At 40.7% G+C, this 22,656-nt stretch overlaps 1 protein-coding gene and 1 long non-coding RNA gene across 2 annotated transcripts; one reads left to right on the top strand and one right to left on the bottom strand.

Annotated features, from left to right (window-relative positions):
• Positions 1-3,422: 3,422 nt before the first annotated feature.
• Positions 3,423-10,448, top strand: LOC138910558 (uncharacterized). Its single transcript, XM_070201799.1, has 5 exons — positions 3,423-4,070; positions 4,885-5,179; positions 6,594-6,655; positions 6,850-6,996; positions 10,356-10,448. The coding sequence occupies exons 1-5, from the start codon at positions 3,441-3,443 to the stop codon at positions 10,446-10,448; spliced, it is 1,227 nt and encodes a 408-aa protein (XP_070057900.1). The 5' UTR covers positions 3,423-3,440.
• Positions 10,449-19,244: 8,796 nt separating this feature from the next.
• Positions 19,245-21,409, bottom strand: LOC117275253 (uncharacterized). The gene is made up of 2 exons (XR_011415850.1): positions 21,097-21,409; positions 19,245-20,818 (listed from the first exon to the last, which is right to left on the bottom strand). It is a non-coding gene; the product is annotated as an uncharacterized lncRNA (long non-coding RNA).
• Between the last annotated feature and the right edge of the window lie 1,247 nt (positions 21,410-22,656).

The raw sequence follows: 22,656 nt of genomic DNA, 5'->3' as shown, positions 1-22,656 counted from the left end.
CAATTGATTCTTTCTCTTATTTGGTAATAATTTGCAACAATGTCTTTGGGATTTGATGCTTTTGGGTCTAGAAACATGAGTTCTGGAAGCTCTAGTGGGAGGTTCAAACTACTTAGCTTGGGCTTCATCTGTTGAGTTATGGTGTAGAGGTCAAGGTGTTCAAGATCATCTAATCAAACAGTCTAGCGATGGAGATGAAAAGGCAATAACACTTTAGGCAAAAATCGATGCTCAGTTATGTAGCATCTTGTGGCGATCTATTGATTCCAAGTTGATGCCCTTGTTTCGTCCATTCCAGACATGTTATTTGGTTTGGGCAAAGGCACGCACCTTATACACTAATGACATATCTCGCTTCTATGATGTGATATCACGGATGACAAACTTAAAGAAGCAGGAATTGGATATGTCTACTTACTTGGGTCAAGTACAGGCAGTCATGGAGGAATTTGAGAAGTTGATGCCAGTTTCTGCTAGTGTGGAAAAACAACAAGAGCAGCGACAGAAGATGTTTCTCGTTCTTACCCTCGCTGGACTTCCTAATGATCTTGATTCAGTACACGACTAGATTTTGGCTAGTCCGTCTATCCCGACAGTTGATGAATTATTCTCTCGATTACTCCGCCTTGCTACAGCACCAAGTCCACCAGTGATCTCATCACAGATACTTGATTCCTCTGTTCTTGCATCCCAGACAATGGATGTTCGGGCATCTCAAACTATGGAGCATAGACGAGGAGGAGGTCGTTTTGGAAGATCTAGACCCAAGTGTTCTTATTGTCACAAACTTGGATACACTCGTGAAATGTGCTATTCCTTACATAGTCGTCCACCCAAAAATGCTTACATTGCTTAGACCGAGACTCCAGGTAGCCAAGGATTTTCTTTATCTAAAGAAGAATATAATGAGCTCCTTCAGTATCGAGCAAGTAAGTAGGCATCTCCACAAGTAGCCTCAGTTGCTCAGACTGATACTGGTAATTCTTTTGCTTGTGTTTCCCAGTCTAGCACTCTTGCCCATGGGTCATGGACTCCGGCGCTTCTGATCACATCTCTGGTAATATATCATTTTTGTTAAATATTGTATATTTAGTCTCTTCCCACTGTTACTTTAGCTAATGGATGTCAAACTAAGGCAAAAGGAGTTGGACAAGCTAATCCCTTGTCTTCTATCACCCTAGATTCCTTTCTTTATGTCTCTGGCTGTCCTTTTAGTCTTGCATCTATTAGTCATTTGACTCATGCCCTCCATTGTGGTATATATTTTATTGACGATTATTTTATTATGCAGGACCGCAGTACGGGACAGACAATTGGTACAGGATGTGAATCAGAAGGCCTTTACTAACTTAACTCACTCAGTCCTTCCACAACATGTCTAGTTACAGATCCTCGAGATCTAATCCACAGACGTTTAGGACATCCGAGTTTATCCAAACTTCAGAAGATGGTGCCTAGTTTATCTAGTTTGTCTACATTAGATTGTGAGTCGTGTCAACTTGGGAAATATACCCGAGCCTCATTTTCGCGTAGTGTTGAGAGTCATACAAAGTCTGTCTTCTCCTTAGTTCATTCTGATATATGGGGTCCTAGTAGAGTCAGTTCATCCTTGGGATATCGTTATTTTGTCAGTTTCATTGATGAATATTCATGATGTACTTGACTTTTCTTAATGAAAGATCATTCTGAGTTATTTTCTATATTCCAGAGTTTATATGCTGAAATCAAAAACCAATTTAGTATTTCTATTCGCATTTTTCGCAGTGATAATGCCTTAGAATATTTATCTTCTCAATTTCAGCAGTTTATGACTTCTCAAGGAATTATTCATCAGACATCTTGTCTTTATACCCCTCAGCAAAATGGGGTTGCTGAGAGAAAGAATTGGCACCTTATTGAGACTGCTCGCACACTTCTAATTGAATCTCGTGTTCCGTTGCGTTTTTTGGGCGATGCAGTTCTCACAGCTTGTTATTTGATTAATCGGATGCCTTCATCTCTCATCAAGAATCAGATTCCGCATTCAGTATTGTTTTCCCAGTCACCCTTATACTCTCTTCCACCTCGTATTTTTGGGAGCACGTGTTTTGTTCATAACTTAGCCCCTGGGAAAGATAAGTTAGGTCCTCGTGCTCTCAAGTGTGTCTTCCTTGGTTATTCTCATGTTCAGAAGGGATATCGTTGTTATTCTCTAGATCTTCGTAGGTATCTTATGTCAGCTGACGTCATATTTTTTGAGTCTAAACCTTTCTTTACCTCTGCTGACCACCATGATATATCTGAGGTCTTACCTATACCGACCTTTGAGGATTTTACTATAGCTCCTCCTCCACCTTCGACCACAGAGGGTTCATCCATACCAACCGTTGAGGAGTCTAGTATTGTTCCCCCTAGTTCCCCGGCCACAGGAACACCACTCTTGACTTATCATCATCGTTTGCGTCCTCCATCAGGCCCAGTTGGTTCTCGTCCTGCACCTGAACCTGTTCCTACTACGGACCCTGCGCGATTGCACTTCGGAAAGGTATACGGACCACATTTAACCCTAATCCTCATTATGTCGGTTTGAGCTATCATCGTCTGTCATCTCCCCATTATACTTTTATATCTTCTTTATCCTCGATTTCCATCCCTAAGTCTACAGGTGAAGCGTTGTCTCATCCAGGATGGCGACATGCTATGAGTGACAAGATGTCTGCTTTATATACAAGTGGTACTTGGGAGCTTGTTCCTCTTCCCTCAGGTAAATCTATCATTGGTTGTCGTTGGGTTTATGTAGTCAAAGTTGGTCCCGATGGACAGATTGATTGACTTAAGGCCCGTCTTGTTGCCAAAGGATATACTCAGATATTTGGGCTCGATTACAGTGATACCTTCTCTCCCGTGGATAAAGTGTCTTCAGTCCGCCTTTTTCTATCCATGGCTGCGGTTCGTCATTGGTCCCTCTATCAGCTGGATATTAAAAATGCGTTTCTTCACGGTGATCTTGAGGATAAGGTTTATATGGAGCAACCACCTGATTTTGTTGCTCAGGGGGAGTCTCGTGGCCTTGTATGTCGCTTGCGTCGGTCACTTTATGGTCTAAAGCAGTCTTCTCGAGCCTAGTTTGGTAAGTTCAGCACGGTTATCCAGAAGTTTGGCATGACTCGTAGTGAAGCTGATCACTCTGTATTTTATCGGCACTCTGCTTCAAGTCTCTGTATTTATCTGGTAGTCTATGTTGATGATATTGTTATTACTGGCAATGATCAGGATGGTATTACCAATCTGAAGCAGCATCTCTTCTAGCACTTCCAAACTAAGGATCTAGGCAGATTGAAGTACTTTCTAGGTATTGAGTTTGCCCAGTCTATCTCAGGTATTGTTATTTATCAAAAAAATATACTTTAGACATTCTTGAGGAGACGGGGATGATAGGTTGCAGACCTGTTGACACTTCGATGGATCCGAATTCTAAACTTATGCCAGGACAGGGGGAGCCGCTTAGCGATCCTGCAAGCTATAGGCGGCTGGTTGGAAAATTAAATTATCTCACAGTGACTAGACCCGACATTTCTTATCCTGTGAGTCTTGTAAGTCAGTTTATGAATTCTCCCTGTGATAGTCATTGGGATGCAGTAGTCCACATTATTGGATATATAAAATTGGCTCCAGGCAAAGGGTTACTCTTTGAGGATCGAGGTCATGAGCAGATCATTGGATACTCAGATGCTGATTGGGCAGGATCACCTTCTGATAGACGTTCTACGTCTGGATATTGCGTTTTAGTAGGAGAAAATTTGGTGTCCTGGAAGAGCAAGAAACAGAATGTAGTTGCTCGGTCTAGTGCAGAAGCAGAATATCGAGAAATGCCTTTGGCAACATGTGAGCTAGTCTGGACCAAACAATTACTCAAGGAGTTGAAATTTGGTGAAATAAGTCGGATGGAACTTGTGTGCGATAATCAAGCTGCCCTTCATATTGCATCAAATCCGGTGTTCCATGAGAGAACTAAACACATTGAGATTGACTGTCACTTTGTCAGAGAAAAGATACTTTCAGGAGAGATTGCTACAAAGTTTGTGAGGTCGCATGATCAACTTGCAGATATTTTCACCAAGTCTCCCACTGGTCCTCGTATTGTTTGTATATGTAACAAGCTCGGTACATATGATTTGTATGCACCTGCTTGAGGGGGAGTGTTAGTTTACGACATGTATATAGTGTAGTATTGTCCCACATTGGTAGAAGAGTAGTATGTCCTTGTATAATATAGCTATAAATAAGGATCTCTTGTATTGTATTGTTCATCCAATATTAATAATATATTTTCTCCCGTGCTTTCTCACAACAACCTAGTTAGATCATGAAATGCCACTTTTATAGCACTCATCACGAAGAAGAAATGAGCCACTGAGTTAAGAGATTACAGGCCAATCAGTTTGATTGATAATGTTTACAAAATTGCCTCCAAACTCTTAGCAGAAAGGTTAAAAGGGGTGATAGGAAAATTGGTGTCTAGTCATAAAAAATGCTTTCATAAAATAGAGGCAGATCACAGATGCAACTCTTATAGCTAATGAGATATTGGATTGGAAGATGAAGTCTAGGCAACCTGGTCTACTTTTCAAACTAGACATATAAAAGGCATTTGATCAGCTTAATTGGACCTATTTGATAAATATACTAAGAAGGATGGGATTTGGTGAATGTTGGATTAGATAGATCAGATTTTGTATCACTACAGTGAAGTACTCAACCATGATCAATGGTGGAACAATTGGATTCTTTTCTCCCCAAAAAGGCGTCAGACAAGGAGATACTCTATCTCCTTTCTTATTCATCCTTGCTATGGAAGGGCTTAGCAAAATGTTAGATAAAGAAAATTAGCTTCACTGGCTACAGGGTTTCAAGGTGGGAAGTGCAGATGGTAACTCTGTTACAATCTCCCATCTGCTCTATGCAGATGATACTTTGATTTTTTGTGAAGCTGAAAAATCACAGGTCTTATACCTCAATCTCACACTTATGATCTTTGAAGCTATCTCAGGCCTACACATGAACATGTTGAAGAGAATCATCTATCCGGTCAATTCAGTTCTAAACTTGGAAGAGCTTGCGGAAGTAATGTGTTGTAAGGTGGTCTCTTTCCCTACAACATATCTGGGTCTTCCTCTGGGAGCTAAATACAAAGCTCTAGGTATTTGGAATGGAGTAATTGGAAATTTTGAAAAAAGGTTAGCTGGTAGAATTAAACTCATCAATAGTATGTTAGGATAGCATTCCTACCAACTTCTTGTCCCTGTTTCCAATCCCAGCTAAGTTCCAAAGGAGGCTTGATCAATTAGGAGAGATTTTTTATGGGAAGAAAATAGTTAAACTCACAAATTCCATTTGGTTAAATGGCCAAGAGTTATTCTCCCCAATGTGCATGGAGGGCTAGGAATAAAAGATCTCACTTTACACAACAAGAGTTTGTTAATGAAACCGACCAAGGTACCTGAAACTACCTCTCTTGGGGATGACCTGTGATCCAAGCCTCATGTCCATACCCAATATCCTTGACTCGGCGCTGAACTTGCACTCCAGGTATTCTGTATTTCTCTTGCTCAACTTGAAACCCTTGTCACACCCATTTTTCTACCCCAAAAAAAAAAGATAATGTGTATTATGGATGGTGTATCATATGGGTTGGGTTAAAGAGTTTTCCAATTAAAGTGACAAACTTGAGTAGGGATTATTTTACTTACAGAGTCGCCACTTGGAATTGAGTTTTGGGGTGTTCCAAGTCACCTTTTATTTGAATCCCTAGTCAAAGGAAGGTTTGACTCTATTATTATTGGTCTGCGAAAATAAAGTTCGGTTAAGGAATTCTGTTGACCGGGGAGAAGGTGTAAGGCATTCCCCGAGTCCCGTGGTTCTAGCAAGGTCGCTTTATTGACTACAACTTGGCTTGAATTAATTTTTTGGATAAACTGTGCTTTATTTTTTTTATTTTTTTATATTTTATCTATCCGCTTTTAATTATTAAAATATAAAATTATTTTTTAGACGAATCACATAATATTTTGACATACTACCTTGAGTTAAAGGACTTAATCACATGGATAAGAAATTTGCTAACTAAACTAATAATGAAACTTAACAACTAAATCAGAACAAAACAAACAGTAAAAAAACACACCTCGTTCACATAGATTTCACAAAAACATGTATTCATAAACATAATAAAAGAACAAAATAAAATGAAAGAAGTAAATCTCACAGTGAACCTTCTTAGAAACAGAAACTAGTTACTGTCAATCGGACCCCAATCGGAAGCCTCGAACCGGACATGACCACTCCGCCGATGGACTGAAGTGATAGAAACGGGAGGTGGTTAACGGTGTTTTGCGCTGATTTCTGGAGTTATTTTAGCTGGTTTTTGGAGTGACCTTCAGCTGATTTTGGTTAGTGGTTTAGGGACGATTTTCATGGCTTTTCAGGGGTAATTTCAGGGATGTTTTGGGGCTGATTTTCGGACTATTTTTGGACTTTTTGCAGCTATTTTTGAGATGGTTTAAGGACTGGTTTATGGACAGTTTTCAAGTTTTTTTTTGTGGCTATTTTAACAGCGTTTTTGGCTGCCATTTTCGAGCTGAAATTTCAGCTTTTCATGGTTGAAAACGAGCTGGAGGTGGGTGGCTTTTTCATGGCTATTTTTAGTCTCATTTTTGGGTTGAGGAGGTCGAGATTTGTAGCTGTTTGCACCTCTTTTTTCTGCCCGTTTGGGGTGGGATTTGAGCTGGTTTTAGGGAGCAATTTTTAGTTATATTTTGGCTGATTTTTTGGTCGATCTTGAGGGCTGTTTTTGCTTCCTCTTTTGAGCAGAAAATAGGGGCTGGTTTTGTGAGTGAGGGACAAAGTGTGGGGGGACAAAGTGTGGGGGACAAGCATGGGGGACAAGCGTGGGGGACAAAGAAAAGTGGAGTGGGGACACGCGTGGGGGACAAAGAGTGGGGACACGCGTGGGAAGATGTGAGCGGGAAATATTCAAGCACGATAAAAAATTAGGTGCTCACAGCATGCCCCTCTTTGCTTGGAAACATTAAAAGTTTTCAGGCAAAGATAAAGTGAGCCGTGTGACTAAGTTTTGACCATATCGTTACTCAAAAGAGGAAGAAAATAAAAGAAAAAGGTGCAACCGAGTCCTGGTTTTGGACTGCCTACATATCTCGAGTTATAAGGGAATCAGGTCGAGTGTAGTTCAAGGAAAGTGATGGAATGATGAGTTGGAGAATCGAGTGAGGTTCCGTCGAGGCTCCGGTCCGTGGTCTTGCTATTACATCAAAATTGAAAGAAACTAAACAAGCCTATCAACTATGAGTTACAAGATTCCTATCTATAAGTCTTTTGAAGCTTGATCTTGAATCTTGACTGGTTGTTCATGCAAGCTCTGATCTGAACCTTGATGCTTGCTAGCTGTAAGTGCTAGTTCATTCTTCTACGATTTCTTTTGAGCAAAACGGGAAATGTGAAGCTCGTAACTTCAGTCATGTCTTGAATAGTCCGTATCCTTTCCATCTGCTTCTACATTTGGATTCACTTTCTATTCCTTTTCTTTTCTTTATTTTGGATTGAGACTTTTTCTTTTGTTCATCTCGAACACTGTGCCTCGTGGTAAAACCTACTCAGACATCACAACAAATAAACGAACGAAATTTTTCTGCCCCAGTTTTCACTAGGAAAATTTCGTGAGTTATTGTAACAAAAATTCTAAACTACTTCTTTATTGAAAGAAATAAAAGAACAGGAATGGTGTACCCTGCATTTAAGCTCAAATTAACTAGGGAATGAAGTATCCTATATTGGAGAACACAGCTAGGGATTGGTGTAACCTATACTGGTAAGGAGATCGGGGATTGGTGTACCCTATACTGAAAAGGAAATATAACCAGGGGTTGGTGCCATGTATTACTGAAAAGGAAATGTAACCAGAGGTTGGTGCCCTGTATTACTGGGAAAAAGAATGTTGAATCCCCTTGGTGAAAAAGTTCTACCTGGGTTAAACTATGAAAAACAAAACTAGACAAAGAGCACTTCCACCCGGAAATATGAGCTGGATTCCCCTAGGCGAAACGATTCTACCTGAGTTAAGCTACGTAAAACATTCTGACCAAATAGTACTTTTACCTGGAACTGTGAGTTGGATCCCCTTAGGTGAAAAGGCTCTACCTGGTTTAAGCTACGAAAAACAACCTGGGCGAAGAGTACTTCTACCCGGAACTGTGAGCTGGATCCCCATAGGCAAAAAGGTTCTACCTGGGTTAAGCTACGAAAAATAACCTGGGCGAAGAGTACTTCTACCCGAAACTATGAGCTGGATCCCCCTAGGTGAAAAGGCTCTACCTGGGTTAAGGTACGAAAAACAACCTGGGCGAAGAGTACTTCTACCCGCAACTATGACTGGATCCCCCTAGGCGAAAAGGTTCTACCTGGGTTAAGCTATGTAAAACAACCTGAGCGAAGTGTACTTCTACCCGGAAACTATGAGCTGGATCCCCTCAGGCAAAAAAGTTCTACCTGGGTTAAGCTACGTAAAACATCCGGAGCGAAGAGTACTTCTACCCGGAACTATTGACTGGATCCCCCTAGGCAAAAAGGTTCTACCTGGGTTAAGCTACGAAAAATAGCCTGAGCGAAGAGTACTTCTACCCGGAACTGTGAGCTGGATCCCCCTAGGCAAAAAGGTTCTACCTGGGTTAAGCTATGTAAAACAACCTGAGCGAAGAGTACTTCTACCCGAAACTATGAGCTGGATCTCTCTAGGCGAAAAGGTTCTACCCGAGTTAAGCTACGTAAAACATCCTGAGCGAAGAGTACTTCTACCCGGAACTATAAGCTGGATCCCCCTAGGCGAAAAGGTTCTACCTGGGTTAAGCTACGAAAATAACCTGAGCGAAAAGTACTTCTACCCGGAACTATGAGCTGGATCCCCCTAGGCGAAATGGTTCTACCCGAACATCCTGAGCGAAAAGTACTTCTACCCGGAACTACAAGCTGGATCCCCCTAGGCGAAAAAGGTTCTACCTGGGTTAAACTACGTAAAACATCCTGAGCGAAGAGTACTTCTACCCGGAACTATAAACTGGATCTCCCTAGGCGAAAAGGTTCTACCCGAGTTAAGCTATGTAAAACATCCTGAGCGAAGAGTACTTCTACCCGGAACTATAAGCTGGATCCCCCTAGGCGAAAAGGTTCTACCTGGGTTAAACTACGTAAAACATCCTGAGCGAAGAGTACTTCTACCCGGAACTATAAACTGGATCCCCCTAGGCGAAAAGGTTCTACCTGAGTTAAGCTACGTAAAACATCCTGAGCGAAGAGTACTTCTACCCGGAACTATAAGCTGGATCCCCCTAGGCAAAAAGGTTCTACCTGGGTTAAGCTACGAAAATAACCTGAGCGAAGAGTACTTCTACCCGGAACTATGAGCTGGATCCCCCTAGGCGAAATGGTTCTACCCGAGTTAATCTACGTAAAACATCCTGAGCGAAAAGTACTTCTACCCGGAACTACAAGCTGGATCCCCCTAGGCGAAAAAGGTTCTACCCGAGTTAAGCTACGTAAAACATCCTGAGCGAAAGTACTTCTACCCGGAACTATAAGCTGGATCCCCCTAGGCGAAAAGGTTCTACCTGGGTTAAGCTACGAAAATAACCTGAGCGAAGAGTACTTCTACCCGGAACTATGAGCTGGATCCCCCTAGGCGAAATGGTTCTACCCGAGTTAAGCTACGTAAAACATCCTGAGCGAAAAGTACTTCTACCCGGAACTGCAAGCTGGATCCCCCTAAGTGAAAAGGTTCTACCTGGGTTAAGCTACGAAAAGTAACCTGAGCGAAGAGTACTTCTAACCGGAACTATGAGCTGGATCCCCCTAGGTGAAATGGTTCTACCTGGGTTAAGCTACAAAAATGGGAGGTATGAACAGTAGTGATGCATGCTGCAAATAAAGGAAAGTGGAGATTTTGACGAAACCTACCTTTGGTGACATTCGTCCTTTAAGAATCGCCATTCTGCACTGCTTTGATCCTGGAGATATGTGCCGACTTCAATGAATCATGACATGCATTTTGGATTGGATGCCTGATCTGTATGAGCTGTCTAATTCTCAAAATACATCGCAAATGTTCATCTTGAAACTGTCTTAGTTGTGCTCATGTCGGAGCATGGAAGACCCTCATTCGGCTAGTAGCGCCCTTTGCGGGTTTTCACTAACTGACCTCTCTCATTTCTCTAATCACTGGCATCTTACAGTGCCCATACGGGTTTTCACCGATAAGACTCTCTCATTTCTTCTTCTTTTTTTTTTCCTTTTTTTTTTTTTTTACTAAGATACGACACGCGGGAAGGTTGGCTGATGCCCCTGGCATGGGGACTTCAAGTATTCTCAAAGATCGATCAGAAGTTCTTAACAGGAAAAGGTGAAAGGAACCTTGAACTGAATTACAACCTTTGGAACTATTTCTACAGGAAAAAACTGTAAGATAAAAACAAACTTCTGCCCCAGTTTTGGAATATTGGGAATATGGATTTTTGTTGCAATGGGACCGAACCCAGGGTAAGGCTGCCTACGTATCCTTTCGGAATCAGGTCGGACGTAGTTCAATCAACATGAAAATTTGTTCAATGACTCAGATTTTTTTTTTTGCAAGTACACATGTTCCAAAAAGTGGAAAACACGGAAGAAAAAAAATACAGCTTAAAAGGGGTAACAAAAAGGGTGACACTTTCTTAGAATAGCGAACAATGGTAGCCTTCGTCATCTCGATCTAAGAAAATCATGCGCGAAAGTTCCACAGTGGGTATATATTAGACATAATATCTTTTGACTGCATCTTCATTAATAGTCATGTCTGGTACCCGTCCTTCTTCATCTACCAAGTGCAAGGCCCCTTTTGGTAACACTTTCTTGATGATGTAGGGTCCTTTCCAGTTTGGGGCGAACTTTCCTTTTGCTTCTACTTGGTGTTTCAGAACGTGTTTCAGAACGAGTTGTCCTACCTCGAAGTACCTTGGACGCACTTTCTTGTTGTAAGTGCGTGCCATTCTTTGCTGGTATAACTGGCCAAAGCACACTGCTGCTAGCCATTTCTCATCAATCAACATTAGTTGTTCTAATCGGGTCTTTACCCATTCTGCATCTTCAATATCCGACTCCACAATGATCCGAAGAGAGGGAATTTCGACTTCAGCCGGTATTACAGCTTCTGTCCCATATACCAACAGATAAGGAGTTGTACCAACAGATGTGCGAGCAGTCGTGCGGTATCCCAGAAGAGCAAAAGGCAACTTTTCATGCCATTGTCTCAAGCCTTGGATCATTTTCCTAAGAATCTTCTTGATGTTCTTGTTCGCCGCTTCAACGGCTCCATTGGCTTTTGGCCGGTAAGGGGTAGAATGGCGATGCATAATTTTAAATTTCTCGCATACCTCCTTCATCAAATGACTATTGAGATTGGCTGCATTGTCAGTGATAATGGTATTTGGGATACCAAAGCGGCAGATGATGTTGGAATGAACAAAGTCTACCACTGCTTTCTTGGTGACTGCTTTGAAAGTGACGGCTTCCACCCACTTGGTGAAGTAATCAATTGCAACCAAAATGAATCTATGCCCATTTGAAGCCTTTGGCTCAATTGGCCCAATAACATCCATTCCCCAAGCAACGAAAGGCCAAGGAGAGGACATGGGATGCAACTCTGAAGGTGGCGAGTGAATCAGGTCACCATGAATCTGGCATTGGTGACACTTGCGAACAAAACTGAAGCAATCTCGCTCCATTGTAAGCCAATAATACCCTGCCCGCAGAATCTTCTTCGCCAAAACATATCCATTCATGTGAGGTCCGCATACCCCCGAATGCACTTCACTCATGATCCGCTCAGCTTCTGTTGCATCTACGCATCTCAACAAGTTCAAATATGGGGTCCTTTTGTACAAAATTTCCCCACTCAGGAAGAAATCGCTGGCGAGCCTCCTTATAGTTCTTTTTTGATCTCCCTTGGCGTGCTCTGGGTATTCTCTCATTTTCAGGAATCGTTTTATGTCATGATACCATGGTTCACCATCTGGTTCTGTCTCAATTGTATTGCAGTAACCGTGTTGATTCCGAACTTGGATTTCTAGTGGATCGATATGGGTGTTTCCCGGATAAGGGAGCATCGAGGCTAAAGTAGCCAAAGCATCGGCTAGCTCGTTGTGAAACCTGGGAATGTACCTGAACTCGATGGATTTGAATCTTTTGCTCAAATCTTGTACACATTGTCTGTATGGAATAAGCTTGATGTCTCGAGTCTCCCATTCACCTTGGGCTTTCCGGATAAGCAAGTCAGAATCTCCCATAACCAGTAGTTCATGCACATCCAGATCGAGGGCCATTTTCAAACCCATGATACATGCTTTGTATTCTGCCGTATTATTGGTACAGAAGAACCAAAGTCGGGCTGTTGCAGGGTAATACTGTCCAATAGGTGAGATGAGGATTGCCCCGATCCCAACTCCTTTGATATTGACAGCTCCATCAAAATACATTTTCCATAGAGGGTTGTCATCTGGAACTACTTCCTCTATTGAGTTGACCTCTTCGTCTGGGAAGTATGTGGTAAGTGGCTTGTACTCATCATCAACTAGATTCTCTACCAAATGATCGGCCAAAACCTGTGCTTTCGTCGCAGTACGAGTGACATAGACGATGTCGAACTCTGTTAGCAGGATTTGCCATTTTGCGAGCCTGCCGGTGGGCATTGGCTTTTGGAAAATATACTTCAGAGGATCCATTCTGGATATGAGGTAAGTAGTATAGGCCAAAAGATAATGTCTCAACTTCTGAGCGACCCAAGTCAAAGCACAACATGTCCTTTCTAAAAGGGTGTACTTAACCTCATAATTTGTGAACTTCTTGCTCAAATAATATATTGCTTGTTCCTTTTTGCCTGTCGCATCATGTTGCCCCAGAACGCATCCAAAAGAATTATCCATCACCGATAGATATAAAAACAAAGGCCTACAAGGTTCAGGTGGGACCAGTACAGGGGGTTTTGATAGATAATCTTTGATCCTGTCAAAAGCATTTTGGCAATCGTCTGTCCACTTGATTGCAGCATCCTTTTTCAGTAACTTAAAGATGGGCTCGCACGTGGTTGTGAGCTGAGCAATGAACCGAGCAAACTCATGACCTTCTTTTTGTTCTTCGGGGGTGGCAGATCTCGAATGGACTTTATCTTAGATGGATCCAATTCGATGCCTCTCCGACTGACTATAAAATCGAGGAGTTTCCCAGATGGAACCCCAAACGCACATTTGGCTGGATTGAGCTTAAGGTCATACCTTCGAAGCCGTTTGAAGAACTTTTTCAAATCATTCACGTGGTCAGCCTGTGTCTTTGATTTTATGATGACATCATCGACATATACTTCAATCTCTTTGTGCATCATGTCGTAAAAAATGGTGGTCATGGCCCTCATGTAAGTTGCCCCTGCATTCTTTAAACCGAATGGCATGACCCTGTAACAATAGGTACCCCATGGAGTGGTGAAAGCGGTCTTTTCTGCATCACCCTCATCCATTAGAATCTGGTGGTACCCAGCATAGCAATCCACGAACGACTGTATCTCATGCTTTGCGCAATTATCTACAAGAATATGGATGTTCGGCAAAGGAAAATTATCCTTCGGACTTGCTTTGTTCAGGTCTCTGTAGTCAACACAGACTCTAGTTTTTCCATCTTTCTTTGGCACGGGCACAACATTTGCCACCCAGGTGGTGTATCGTACAGCTCTGACAACATTGGCGCTCAATTGCTTCATTATCTCCTCTTTGATTTTATCACTCATGTCCGTTTTAAATTTTCGCTGCTTCTGTTGGACTGGTGGAAAATCAGGATACGTGGAAAGTTTATGAACCACTAAATCGACGCTTAAACCAGGCATATCATCATAAGACCAGGCAAACACATCTCTATACTCAAATAAAAGTTGAATCAAGGCATCTCTGGTTTTTGTTCAGTGTGAATGCTTATCTTTGTTTCTCTGACTTCTTCATGACCTCCGATATTAATTGGCTCAGTTTCATTGAGGTTGGGCCTAGGCTTATTTTCAAATTGTTCCAACTCTCTTTTTATTTCATCAAAAACCTTATCTTCATCATATTCGACCTCTTGATGCATTATTTCAAAATTAGACTGCCTTTTGAGATCTGGGCGTGAATTCCGCATGCATGTCATGTTATTAAAGCCAGCATTAACAAAACAAAACTCCTTCCTTGCGGGGAGAGGAATTGCTTCCCAGTTATTGAGCATGGTTTCTGGGCCAATTAGTTGCATATCGGCACGACTAGTGCCTTCACCCGCCTGGATCATGTTCACTTCAGAAAACATCTGCCTGAGGTCATGGCAAATTTCATCAATGTTTGCATGCGCCTCGGAATTTTGACCATGTTTGAATCGTGGCTTGACAAAAGTGTAGAAAATGTGAGGGATAGGTTGCTGCAAGACCTACCCGTGCTTCTTGCAGTGCTTGGCTTTGTCTTTGTCTGCTTGTGTTGGCCTGAAGCCTAAACCAAAAGTACCCCTGTTACTGAACGGAGAAATGGGTTCTGAAATTCCTTGCAATGATGCCCCCAAACCTTTTCCTGGCTCATAACCTTGTCTCATCATAAGTGCAGCCACCATTATAGATGTGGCAGAGAGACGCGGATGTAGAATGGGTTTTCCTTCCTCAACATGGTCCACAACAACCACTTCGAAAGCCTGATAGACAATGGACTCACATCCTTCCTTGGCCTCAATACATGGGATTAACGGGTCTTTATAAATAGATGACTCGTCTTCTCCGTGAACAATAATTTCTTGCCTGTTGTGCTCAAATTTGAGCATCTGATGCAAGGTGGATGGCACAGCTCGGGCCGTATGGATCCATGGCCTTCCAAGAAGAAAGTTATAAGAAGTTTTCATGTCCAATACTTGGAAGACAATTTCAAAATCAACAGGCCCAATCGTCATGGTGAGGTCGATCTCTCCAATGGTATCCCTCGCTGAGCCATCAAAAGCCCGGATGAGAACATTGCTGGGTCGGATCCTGTCTGTATTGATCTTCATGCTTTGCAAGGTAGAAAGGGGGCATACATCTACACTCGAGCCTCCATCAACCATGACTCGCTTCACATAATGCCCCTCGCATTTGACAGTCAAGTGCAAAGCCCTATTGTGACCGGCTCCCTCCTCAGGAAGTTCATCATCAGTAAAGGAAATTCTGTTCACCTCAAAAAATCTATTGGCCATCTTCTCTAATTGATTCACAGTGGTATTCTCTGAGACATGTGCCTCGTTCAGGATTTTGATTAGTACACGGGCATGCTCTCCTGAGTGTATAAGCAGAGATAACAGAGAGATTTGGGCAGGAGTCTTTCTCAGCTGGTCAATGATTGAGTAATCCTAAACTTTCATCTTTTTCAAAAACTCCTCCGCCTCTTCTTCAGTGACCGGTTTCTTTATTGGCATTTGGCCTTCTCTGATTTGCTTAGCCTTCCTCAACTCTTCTGGAGAGTAACACCTTCCTGATCGAGTCAAACCTCCAATTTCCCCCACTTCTTCTATGATTTCCTTACCTTTGTAGGTTACTACAGTTTTGTTGTAGTTCCAAGGGATGGTTTTCGTATTTGTTATACGGGGTTGTGTGGCAGGCTTGATTATGATCGGCTCTATTATACCCGTCGTACCACCCTGATTCTCCTTTGTGATGGGGTGACCTCCAAGGACGTATAACTTTGGGCTTGGAGCATTGGAGCGAACCTCCAACCTCGAGATTTTTGGAACAAATAAAATTGCCCCTTCTGAGCTCTGGGCACCTTTCACAATCAACGGTGCATCTAGGCTTGGATTTACTTCCAGTTTGGTTCCCTCTTGAATCGTTACCACTGTCATTTCTGCTCGACCAACCGGCTTGTATTCATGATCTCGGCCAATCATTCCCACAAAATGAACATCATTGTGTACTGGTAATGGGTTATTGGTCACATTAGGAGGGTCCTCGCCATTCGTGACTACAATCAATTTTTCAACAATGAGTCTTTCTACGGCTCTTTTCAGGGTCCAACAATCATCAGTGCTATGCCCCGGAGCACCTGAATGATATTCAAATCTAGCGTTTGCTTGAAATCCATGTGAATCGGGATGCATATGGTGGGGAGCGATGGGTCCAATCACGCCTATCTGCTTCAACTTTTGGAACAGACTAGAGTATGATTCCGCCAATGGAGTAAATTTTTCCACTGGCCTCTGCTCTCGACCATAATCCTGCCTAGGACGAGCGTTGTAGGGTGCCCGAAAATTTTGCTGCTGAGGTCGGGGTAATCTTGGAGCTGGTGCCCGTACCTGTTGATTGGGAGGATGAGCATATGATTGAGCATTAAACACTGTATATTGTGGCGGTCTCACAGAGTACTGAGGAATTGGCGGGGGATAGTAATGTTGAGGGTAGCTGGATTGCCCCTGCTGAATTTGTACATAAGGATGCGATGCCCATCTTTGAACTTCCCTGGATCCCGAAGTCATCATGGACCCTTCATCTCTCTTCTTCCTATTTGCCAAACTTCCCGACCCATTTTGGATAGCTTGGGTGGTGGCTTTGAGAGCAGCTTGACTTACAATTCTGCCAGTCTTGAGGCCATTTTGACCATTTCTCCTATTTTGATCGCTTCTGCAAAAGGTCTACCCATTGCGGACATCATGTTCTGAAAGTAATCAGGCTCTTGGGCCTCCAGAAAAACAGTGATCAACTCGTGGTTATCCATGGGTGGCTTAACTCTAGCTGCTTGCTCCCTCCACTTGATTGCATACTCCCTAAAGCTTTCAGTCGGCTTTTTCTTCATATTGGACAGGGAATTGCGATCTCTTTTTTTTTTTTTTACTCACGCCTCATTTTGATTCCTCATCTTAGAGTTATTGAAAAATATTTTGATCGAACCTTTTGTTGGTTGCCTACCTATCATGTCGCCGCATGAATCAGATCATTACGTAGTTCAGGGATACCGGGAACAAAGTACTTAAGCTAGCTCTTTTTTTTCTTTTGGAATGTTTGAAAAGAAGAATTCTTAAAGGAGAAAGAAATATATATATATTTTTTTTTTGGATTTTGATTATTATTATTTTTTTTTGGATTTTTTTGGGAGAAAGACTTCTAAAGAAGGAAAAAATATATATATATTTTTTTCGGTGAGAATCAGACCCATGTAGTTCGGTGTATCAAAAATAAAATAGATAAACTAACTCTTTTTTATATACAATTAATCCGACAAAATTTTCTAGCAACGAAAATATTTTTAAAATTTTTTTTTTCGATTGTTTTATTTTATTTATTTATTTTTTTTTTTTTGGGAATTGGTGAAAGAAAAATTTCTAAAGTAGAAAAAAAAATAAAATATATATATATATATATATATATATATATATATATATATATATATATATATATATATATATGGGATTTTGGGAGAAAGACTTTTTTTTTTTTAAAAAAAAAGGAAGAAAATATTTTTGGATTTTTGGTCTCAAACAAAAAGGAAGCTTCTAAAGAAGTAATTAAAGAAAAATATCTTTTTAGATTTTTTAAAAATTGGGGGCCGAAACCGATGAGGTTTGCCTACGTATCTCACATCCGGTGAGAATCAGACCCGCGTAGTTCGGTGAAAATTGACTATGTTCTTCTTCTTTTTTTTTTATATGAAAACTAATCTTTAAAAATCATATGCACTAAACTACATCATTTTTTCTCTCTTCGTTCAACCGATATATGCTAAAGTCGGTCGACAGGCAAGCCTCCCAAATAATGCAACAAGTAGCACATAACATGACATAATGGTCTCAACAAGGTACCTGTCCTAAAACACAGCTCGGCCCATGAGTCGAGCGCTACTAAGTCAAATGCACATGATGCAAATAAAGCGTAGTCTACTAGGGATATTCATTGCTTGTGGCTTGTACTTCTTAGTTTGTAAATACTAAAGGAGATGGTATCTAGACCTGGCTTACCCGGGCGGACAACCCGAGCCGAGGAGCGTCAAGCATTACCAGTAGTAGAACAGCACTGGCTAGCTAACGGCTCTCCCGCCTAAACATGTGTGACTAAATCATTCACCAGAAGCTGGTAGGCTAACTGGCTTTATCTCAAGACAGAAATTTTGTGATGCGGGTAGGCAAACACAACATAACTAATTATCAGAAGACTCAGTGGGATGCGAGAGAGGATACAATTTATATGTACAGTTCAACAATATCAAGACAGTAAAAAGTGGACAAGTAGCACATTAGTCCCAAATAAATCACAATATATACAAAAATTAATAAATCCAAATAAAGTCAATGTACAAGCTCGAATTCTTGAAGTTCCCCAGCAGAGTCGCCAGAGCTATCACACCCATTTTTCTACCCCCCCAAAAAAAGATAATGTGTATTATGGATGATGTATCATATGGGTTGGGTTAAAGAGTTTTCCAATTAAAGTGATAAACTTGAGTAGGGATTATTTTACTTACAGAGTCGCCACTTGGAATTGAGTTTTGGGGTGTTTCAAGTCACCTTTTATTTGAATCCCTAGTCAAAGGAAGGTTTGACTCTATTATTATTGGTCTGCGAAAACAAAGTTCGGATAAGGAATTCTGTTGACCGGGGAGAAGGTGTAAGGCATTCCCCGAGTCCCGTGGTTCTAGCACGGTCGCTTTATTGACTACAACTTGGCTTGAATTAATTTTTTGGATAAACTGTGCTTTATTTTTTTTTTATTTTTTCATATTTTATCTATCCGCTTTTAATTATTAAAATATAAAATTATTTTTTAGATGAATCACGTAATATTTTGACATACTACCTTGAGTTAAAGGACTTAATCACATAGATAAGAAATTTGCTAACTAAACTAATAATGAAACTTAACAACTAAATCAGAACAAAACAAACAGTAAGAAAACACACCTCGTTCACATAGATTTCACAAAAACATGTATTCATAAACATAATAAAAGAACAAAATAAAATGAAAGAAGTAAATCTCACAGTGAACCTTCTTAGAAACAGAAACTAGTTACTGTTAATCGGACCCCAATCGGAAGCCTCGAACCGGACATGACCACTCCGTCGATGGACTGAAGCGATAGAAATGGGAGGTGGTTGGTGTTTTGCGCTGATTTCTGGAGTTATTTTAGCTGGTTTTTGGAGTGACCTTCAGCTGATTTTGGTTAGTGGTTTAGGGACGATTTTCATGGCTTTTCAGGGGTAATTTCAGGGATGTTTTGGGGCTGATTTTCGGACTATTTTTGGACTTTTTGCAGCTATTTTTGAGATGGTTTAAGGACTGGTTTATGGACAGTTTTCAAGTTTTTTTTTGTGGCTATTTTAACAGCGTTTTTGGCTGCCATTTTCGAGCTGAAATTTCAGCTTTTCATGGTTGAAAACGAGCTGGAGGTGGGTGGCTTTTTCATGGCTATTTTTAGTCTCGTTTTTGGGTTGAGGAGGTCGAGATTTGTAGTTGTTTGCACCTCCTTTTTCTGCCCGTTTGGGGTGGGATTTGAGCTGATTTTAGGGAGCAATTTTTAGTTGTGTTTTGGCTGATTTTTTGGTCGATCTTGAGGGCTGTTTTTGCTTCCTCTTTTGAGCAGAAAATAGGGACTGGTTTTGTGAGTGAGGAACAAAGTGTGGGAGACAAGCATGGGGGACAAGCGTTGGGGACAAAGAGTGGGAACACGCGTGGGAAGATGTGAGCGAAAAATATTCAAGCACGATAAAAAATTAGGTGCTCACAACCCTTAGATCACAAAACAATGTCATCAGCGAATAACATACACCATGACACCTTCCCTTGAATATGGTGTGTCAGTGCATCCATCACTAAGGAAAATGAGAGCGGGCTAAGCGCCGATCCTTGGTGTATAACAACCGGGAAATGATCCGAGTCGCCTCCCACAGTCATAACCCGAGTCTTAGCTCCATCATACATGTCCTTGATCACTCTAATGTAAGCTACCTACACACCTTTAGCTTCTAGGCATCTCCAGAGAACTTCCCTGGGACCTTGTCATACGCTTTCTCCAGGTCAATAAATGCCATGTGCAAATCCTTCTTCATATCTTGTACTGTTCCACTAACCTCCTAATAAGGTGAATAACTTCTGTAGTCGAACGACCCGGCATGAACCCGAGCTGGTTGTCGGATATAGACACCATCTCCCTCTCCCTCACCCTCACTTCCACCACCCTCTCCCAAACTTTCATAGGTGCAAAAAGCCATGACAAATGAAGTCCCCTATTAATAGTCATCAAAATCAAGTCTATACACAACGGGACACATACACAAAACTGGTAATATATCTAGTTTCGGCATCCATGAAAATTATTTCAATTCTCGAGTTGACTCGTAAAGAAACAAAAAAACTTATTGGCTCACCAATGAACTAGAGAATCCAATAACGCCCAGAGCAACAAATATAAAGAAGCGTATAACTCTAGACGTAATCAGTCTACCACACAAACAGTGGTACTTCCAATTGGTTCTTTCAGCCGGATTTGAGTTCAAGATTTGAGTTCTTTCAGCCGGATCGGGGTTTAAAGTTTCAAGATTAATTTGCTGTCTTTGAGAAGAATGCAGTGGTACTTCCAATTGGTTGTCATCTTCATCCAAATTAGATTAATCATTAGTGGCCAAATTTGATTTTGGTGCTGCATCTTCTTCCAAGTTAGATTGATTATGAGGAGCGGCCAAACTTGATTTTGGTACTTTGGAAAAAAAACTGCTTCATTGATTTTTGATTCTGAATTATAAAATAAAATTTAATTAGAAGAAATACAAGTAATAATTTCTATAAAATATCACAATTCACAGTTATAAGTTATAACAACTGTCAAGTTTGTCAAGATTTCCAGACTTTTGGTACATGAATTTTCACTTAAAGTCCAAGATGTTCACGGAGATTAAAAGCAGCCTAATGAATGTAAATGAGAAATTCAAAGGAACTACACAAACTGACCACAAAGTAAAAGATGAATCATGAATGTAAATGTGAAATTCAAAGGAATTACACAAACTGACCACAAAGTCGATCCAATCCACCTTATCGTGGCTGCCATGACAGGCGAATATCGACAAGCGATTTGCAAAGAGGACCAACGAAGGCGAGTCGGCGACAACAATGGGCACGCACAACGCACTTGAGCAATTTTGAGAATGGGAGCACTGAGCCGTGATAAATTCCCTTATGGCTTTTGAAATTAGGGATTTCTTTAATCCCAATTGTCCTAATGTCGTATTGTTGTTTATTAATTTTAAAAAGGGTACTTATAGCTAATAAAACAACGTCGTTTGAAGTTCGTTTACAAAATTTTAAAAAAGACTAAACTGTAAAATATAAATTATGTTGCAATCGGGAATGAACTTGCGACCTTCAGCAACTTTTGACACCCCTTGACCATTGCACTAGGAGTTTTTCGTGTCAAGGGCTGTCAACTAATTATATATATTCTATTTATAAGAAAAAACCTATCTACGCCATGTCATTTTCCGGCAAAGGGGTGACACCCCTCAGACATGGGTAGTTCCGCCCCTGCACACAAATCCTGAGCTACCTTGCATTATCCGAAAACAAAAAAAGTTCATACAACATGCATATTTGTTTATTAAATAAATATTGTAGAGCCCGCGTATATAGAGAAATCATGAACTCAAATACACCAAAAATCGAGATTTCATGGCAAACTAACTAGATAATCTGATGATACATGCACAAACTAACGAACTCTAAACACAAATCATAACCAGATATGAATCAAATTAATCAAAACAAAGTAACAAGTCTACAGAAACTGAAGAGAAACCAAAGATGATTAATTCATAGAAGAGCAAATAGAGACCCGATCTTGCGTTATTGGGGAATAGTGAATACGTATAGTTGAAGGATGAGTGGAGCTCGAGCTTCTCTTGGTGCCGCACATATTATTTTTTTTTTTCTTATTCCTAACTAGTTAAATTATTGAATTAATGATATGTTCCTTTCATTTGACCCCTAAGATACATGAATATTAAAATTAATACTATTATTGAAACGGTCACCTTATTTCAGAAAGTATTTTCTCTACATTAATTAAGGGAGAGTGAGAGTTGCCTCCGGTTGAAAGAGCTGGAACCGGTTTCGATTCGGCTCAGAAGGTAATTTGTAATTGGACCGAAATAATTGCTGCTCTGGATGCTGGGCTCCTTTATTAAGCTGACGCAAATGCCGAGATTTTCAAATTTAGAGTCCGTTTGGATTAGCTGATTTGAAATAGCTGATAAATATTAGGTGCTGAAAAATATTTTTAAGTGCTGTAACTGATTTAATAAATAAGCAGTTACATATTTGGATACAAGTACTAATGTTTATAATAAGTTGTTGTAATATTTGATAAAAAAAAATGCTGATAAGTTCTTTTTTTGTTAAAATTACTTAAATAACCTTAGAACTGTTTACACTTATAAGGGCGTAATTTCTTCAAAATTTTAGATTCCAGATCGATTCAAATACAAAATATTCTATTTGTCATTTTATTTTAAAAATAATTATGATTAGATAAGATAATTTTTATGATAAAGATAATTTATTTTATAATAAGCATA

Source organism: Nicotiana tomentosiformis, chromosome 4 (assembly GCF_000390325.3).
Source record: "Nicotiana tomentosiformis chromosome 4, ASM39032v3, whole genome shotgun sequence".
NCBI lineage: Eukaryota > Viridiplantae > Streptophyta > Magnoliopsida > Solanales > Solanaceae > Nicotiana > Nicotiana tomentosiformis.
Note: the sequence above shows the minus strand (reverse complement) of the source record. Positions and strands in the feature narration are given on the sequence as shown.

Excerpts from the sequence above, each read along its gene's own strand:
- LOC138910558 (XM_070201799.1), top strand. The coding sequence starts at position 3,441 with ATGGATCCGAATTCTAAACTTATGCCAGGACAGGGGGAGCCGCTTAGC. Across the intron at positions 4,071-4,884 it reads CTACAAAGTTTGTGAGGTCG|GGTTTCAAGGTGGGAAGTGC; the intron begins CATGATCAACTT and ends CACTGGCTACAG. Across the intron at positions 5,180-6,593 it reads AGCTAAATACAAAGCTCTAG|CGTTTTTGGCTGCCATTTTC; the intron begins GTATTTGGAATG and ends CTATTTTAACAG.